The sequence below is a fragment of the Perkinsus marinus genome (genome assembly GCF_000006405.1).
Source record: "Perkinsus marinus ATCC 50983 genomic scaffold scf_1104296958712, whole genome shotgun sequence".
Taxonomy (NCBI): Eukaryota; Perkinsozoa; order Perkinsida; family Perkinsidae; genus Perkinsus; species Perkinsus marinus.
The window spans coordinates 1449398-1455195 of record NW_003206658.1 but is presented as its reverse complement, the minus strand read 5'-3'; the positions used below and the strand labels follow the sequence as shown (position 1 = coordinate 1455195).

Sequence of the window (5798 nt, the reverse complement as noted above, 5' to 3'; positions counted from 1 at the left end):
AATATCGCGTTTTCACCGAGTTTTACGCCGCTTCACGTAAAACGGGTCGTGATACTCCATCTATCCAATGCGGTTACTCCGTGTATAATATCGTTAATATATATATTATTATAATATATAGGTCATTAGCGTGTAGTCTATGGAGGCAGTCACGCACATGTGTATGCGTGCACCTCATTAGCTATACGGTGGTTCACCTTGCCTCTCTCTTTCCTTCTCCTCTCCGTATGTCGAGTTCAGAGACACATCACGTCATAGGACAGATGGTTTAATATATAAATAACATGTCATTGTATTATAAATATGTACTATGTTGGTGAATCCATAGAATGCTCGGTACTTAATCCTGAGAATTTCAGCGATTATACGACGATAAAATAAAATAAAATTATCATTATGTTGAGTATTAGGAGTATTGTCGTTCTCTTTTAGATACAACGACAAATCGGTTCTCCAGAATTTCCATGCGGCGACTACGTTTGAGGCACTAGAAGCGAACCCGACCTGTGATCCGACTCAATGGCTTTACCAGTGAGCTATTCTATTACTTTTTTCCGAGCGTAAATTTAGGATTTTTTTCTTAACTGTATAAATTTTTCGATATTTGAGTGGCAGCTTTCGTTGATTAGACTAGTTGCGAATTAGTCTCGAGGAAATTATAATTCATCTAAAAATTTTTTCCAGTTTTTTTCGTCATTTTCGGATTTTTTTCTTTTCTTAGGAGCGAAAAAGAACGTTTCCGGAAGATAGTCATCGATTGCATTATGTCGTTGGACCCGGCTGGTCATTTCAGAAGAGTGGAGGAACTCGAGGTGGGGAGCGTTGAGGAAATCCAAGTCGGCGTAAGATTGCAAGATTCTATTGTAGGATTCGACGACGCGACCTATAAATCTTCTGCGTGCGGTGATTCGAGCGGCCGATATGGGCTTCACGGCGATGCCGTGGGATTCGCATTATGCGAGCGTTGAGAGACTCAGTGAGGAACGTGGAAATTCTTTGTTGTTTTTCGCTCCGCTGTCTTTTTGTGACATGTTTTTCGGGCAGTTTCGGAGTATGTCTCTCAAGGAGACGACGAATGGGCGATGGGGATACCAGTGAGCTTATACTGCGACTCAGCTACTTTGGACGTCCCTGGCATGCAGTTGGGGTTCATCGAATTAAGTAAGTTTCGCTGCTGGGATTCGATCCGGGGACCTTTCGGTGTGAAGTCTGACTATTTTCCCATCTTAGGTACACTTCCTCTGTTTGCTGCTATTCAGAAGCGTATCGACGAACACAACTCGATGGCTAGTGGACGGATTGAGAAAGTAAATTCACAGTCTCGTTCGTGTCATGGGAGTGGTTTGGAATTTTATGAGATGAGTAAATTTTTTTTCTGGGTATTAATCAATCGCTCTCAAAATCGGAAAAAATCTTCATAACTTTTTTTCTGTTTTTTTCCTAAACTATGCCAAATTTTACCGTGGCGAAAACACTCTCTGTTTATTATTCATCGTCATTTTTAGAGTGGAAATTTCTATTGTTGAAATATACGAGTTTATGTGAGAGCTTACCGATTTTTTCCGCTGAAATTTGGAGGACGTTCTGAAAAGAAAGTAGATCTTGGAGCTCTGCGGCTGACTGGATTGATTCTCCGGAATTTTTTACCCACGTTTTAGGTTCTCTGTCAAATTGAGTCCAATCGACAACGGTGGGAAGAGCTCGTCGATACTCGAAATCGTTTCCAATCGGGGGACAGCGATGATGATGATGATGGCGATAATGATGGTTTTGTCATCGCAAACTTCCCTAAGAGAGTTATCAGTATGTAAATTTGAGTTTGTTTTGATCCTTAGTCGGTCGAATTTTGTCACTGCGCCATGAAATTAGGTGCGACGCGAGTTGTTGCGTCCACAAACAGGGTACCTTCTCGCAATGTCAATTGCACACGTATTCTACTGTTCATTTTTCTGTAACAAATTTACGACGTTTTAGCGGTGGGAGACAATTGTTTGGTTGGAGTATAACAAGGGAAAATATCGGCTGAGGAAATTTATTTTTTTTTCAGTGGGAAGTTTGGGAGATTTTGGTATGGGGTGATTTTTATGCTATGCTTGTATTCTCTTAGGGCGAGTAAGGGACTGAAAAATTTCACGGAAATCCAGGATTTTGAGGAATTCTCGGAAATTTTCCTTTTAAGGGGAAAAAATTTCGCGAATTTTTCCCATTGTGAAGGGTATTTTTTCCGTAAAAAATTTTTTCGGGCGGTAGAACGATCGAATATATCCTCGGAAAGTTCATTTCGGTATGTCTTCTGATACCGGCATCTCCTCCTCGACTACAGCCAGTGGATCGCCGCCAATTGAATCGAAGGTCGTGGGAGAGGCGTTACGGTTGAGTCATATTGCTAACGACGATAAGGTGGGTGGCTGTCACCCTGGTGATACCCGGTTCGATCCCTGCACTTGTCGATTTTGATATCCGGACATTTCGTGGCGCAGTGACGGTTATGTTGTGGATGCTTAGGTTCTGGAAAACCTGTGTGCATTCTTGCCATCAGCTGTAATGAAATTGCAAAGGCTGAGTAAAATCTTCCACTGGAGGTTGGACTCAGAAAGGGTTGGAAAGATACTCTCGAAAGTGGCTACTGAGGTCAGCTGGAACTGTTTTTGACTTTTTTAGATTTTCGTAGAAGAATTATTTCCTCAATGATTAGTTTTTGATGGAAAATTCCAAAAATTATCGGGAAAAATAGAAAAAAAGGAAATTTTTCGTTCTGTTTTTCCGGTATTATATTTTTATGAAACTGCGATCTTGCTGTGTCTCAACGCCATGGTTAATCGTTCGCTTCAGTTGAATATTCTGTCTCTGGACCCGTTTCGGGTAGCGGCGTGTGGTATGGTGGATTTGCTGTGGTTGCTGATAGTGACCAGTGATATCGACGTTAGGAGTTGTCGAGATGACGAAGGAGGTGATTTTTTCCGGAAATGTGAAAAATTTACCCATCAATAAACTTGGTGATTTAGGTACACTGTTGCAGCGAGCGACTCGGTCGGGCAATTTGCCGACGATGATGGTGTTGTTGGAAAGAGGGTGCAACGTCAATGCTAAAGGATCGGTGAGTGTTGATTTCAAATGGCGGAGCGAAGCGTTTTTTGTTTGCAATTTTCGCAGTGGTACCAGCAATACAGCATATGAAAAACGCAATTAACTAGAAACAATCGGGGCTCTGGTGTCGAACTGGTGTGAGAACACATGTACGTGGTCAGCTGCATGTGCTGGTGAAAAATTTGAAAATTTCGGGGAAATTTTGGGAATTTTTTGTTGATTTCTGTACACTGCTATCAAAACGTGTATGTGAACTCTTATAGTTGCTGAGGAAACTCCGGAACTGAGGGGGAGGGAGCAAACCTATGTTAAGATTGAATTCGCAGGGATGGTTGGAGCTTTCCTCGTTTTAGTCGGGTTATACGCCACTTCACGAGGCATGTTACTTGGTAGAAAAACCAGCAGTGTGCGATCTACTGCTAACACGGGGGGCAAATGTTGACGCTATTTCTACGAATGGTTCTACGCCACTCTTCGTGGCCTGTCGAGAGCCTAGGGGTGCTGCTGTGGCTGCGACGTTGCTGAGGTGAGAAACTCTCGATTTGACGGCATATGCTGGATGATAAGATGAAGGCGTTTAGGGAATTCTAAATACGAATTTCAAATTTCGGAATGTATGGAAAATATTGAAAAAGTGAAAAAAAGGAAAATTTTGTGAAATAGATATAGTACATTCTGAGCGTAGTGGTGCGGTTATTTGAGATCATATAATTAACCTTCATAGAAAAAATAACATTTTTTTACACATTTTCATGTTAACTTTGCGCGTATTGGTATGTCGTTGTGAAGGATTGTGTTATGGTAGGTATGGCGCGCATCCTGATGATGGTGGTGATAAGGGGTGGACGCCCTTGTTTGTGGCAGCATTGACAGGCCAGGAGGATACTGTTGCTTTGTTGTTGTCATATAGTGCATGCATAAACGAGGTCAAATTGCGTGTCTATGCTGCTGGTCGTGGGATTTCGTGGCGCGTGACGATTTCAGGTGAATCCTGTGGATGGTCGAACGCCCCTGCACGCGGCTGCTGAGGTTGCGGCGATTGATGTGGTGGAGATCCTCTTGAGGCATGGTGCTGATGTGCATGCTACGGATGTTGTAGGAATGGATGCCAAATTTACTTTTGGAGGAATTTTCCCGCGCGCGCCACGAAATTGCAGAATTTTCTCTCAGCATGGGAAGACGCCGGCTGAAACGGTTGGTGTCGGGTTGGGCCCCGAGGTTTTGGCACAGCTTCATGAGGAAGGGCTATTGACTGAAGGGGATATGGTCGATGATGAGGAGCTGATGAGGTTGATGATAGAACATCCTAGGGCGAAGGCTGTTCGAGAGGTGAGGTCCCGGGTTCGATCCCTGGTGGGCGCTTTTTGGAGGAGAAATTTTCGAGAGAATTTTTTGCTCAGTTTACGGTAGAGTCATTTGTGTGGAGTTTCCGAGTAGAAACAATTTTCGAGAGTTTTGCATTTTTAATCGAATTTGGTATCATTTGAATTTTCCGAGTGATTTTTGAATATACTCATTGAGAATATGCTCACTAGTGTCGGAGAAATATATGTTGACTTTCCTCAGCTGCTGAGTTCAGGAGTTTCCTTGCTAGTTATAGAAGTTTACATACGAATTCGGGTACACAAACTGATGAGAATTTCCCAAAATTTCCTTGTAATTTCTCACCAACACATTTAGTTGATTATGTGGATATTTTCTCATTCCAAGTGTTATCTTGCAATCTTGCATTTCCTCAACGCTGGTTGTAGATGCTCGACATGGCTGCTTCGTCCGAGAGGGTGGTGGTAGAAGCCATTGAAGGGTTCGCAGTAGAGGAAACTGTCGGGGAGGGGACCCCTGGGGTCGACGCGCTGGTGAAGAATTCAAACTTGGCCTCGGCATATGATGTGATGGTTGGGAGGATCTTGCAGCGGGGACAGTCATTGTGGGACGAGGTGGGCATTTGGGAGAGGAGTGGTATGAGTTTCGGAGGGGTTATAATATGGGATATATTATTCGGGTGGAAGGTAGATAACAGCAGTTTATAATCGCCGATGGTGAAGTACGAACGTTTTGGAGGAGAAATTCTGAGGATTCCGTTTGGAACTTCCGGAATAGGAGATTCCTGAAGCCAGTGGAGGGAGGGTTTGAAAATCGCCATGGGCGTTTTATCGTGTGCGAAAAAATCCGGGATTTTTTCGAGAGATTTCATCGCCAGTGGGTATCGAACCTGCGTGTTTCCGTAGGAAGTCGACGAGAGTAACTCCCAGGCTAACGAGGCGGTGTTACTCAGCTCGTATAGTGCTACACCGAGCCAGCGTTATGGTGGAGGGAGTTTAATGACGAGTCTAGGAGGGCTGGATGTTGGTGTTGACACTTGCAATCTTGCTCAATCTTGCATTTCCTCAGGGAATTCCGGAGGACTCGGTGGCTCAGGCATCATCGTCGCTTATGTCGTGCATTCCAAAGGCTGTTGATTTCGGAACATCTATGGGGAGGTTTGGGTCGATTTCGGGTGGGCCTAGTTTGAACCTTGGATATTTGGAGATGCGCATGCGTGCAGATACGGACCTGTTGGTGGTTGATGATGATACACCATCGAGCTTGAGCGTTGGTATGGGGGGAGTCTTCCGGGAACAGCAGAACTCATCGGCGCCGCCGCCCTCTGGGATGGACCAAGGAGGAGGACGGGGATCTACAATGGAGACGATAGAATTGTGAATATATGA

At 44.0% G+C, this 5798-nt stretch overlaps 2 protein-coding genes across 2 annotated transcripts; both read left to right on the top strand.

Moving 5' to 3' along the window:
• Positions 1-284: 284 nt before the first annotated feature.
• On the top strand, positions 285-1961 carry Pmar_PMAR011901 (cAMP-specific 3',5'-cyclic phosphodiesterase, putative; the record flags this gene model as incomplete). The annotated part of the gene is made up of 7 exons (XM_002773987.1): positions 285-292; positions 433-531; positions 722-812; positions 868-976; positions 1045-1161; positions 1231-1307; positions 1659-1961. 7 exons carry the CDS (start codon positions 285-287, stop codon positions 1809-1811), a joined length of 654 nt encoding a protein of 217 aa, XP_002774033.1. The 3' UTR covers positions 1812-1961.
• Positions 1962-2286: 325 nt separating this feature from the next.
• Positions 2287-4574, top strand: Pmar_PMAR011900 (NF-kappa-B inhibitor alpha, putative; the record flags this gene model as incomplete). The annotated part of the gene is made up of 8 exons (XM_002773986.1): positions 2287-2400; positions 2506-2631; positions 2833-2950; positions 3006-3097; positions 3441-3613; positions 3893-4013; positions 4072-4416; positions 4488-4574. 8 exons carry the CDS (start codon positions 2287-2289, stop codon positions 4572-4574), a joined length of 1176 nt encoding a protein of 391 aa, XP_002774032.1.
• Positions 4575-5798: the final 1224 nt, after the last annotated feature.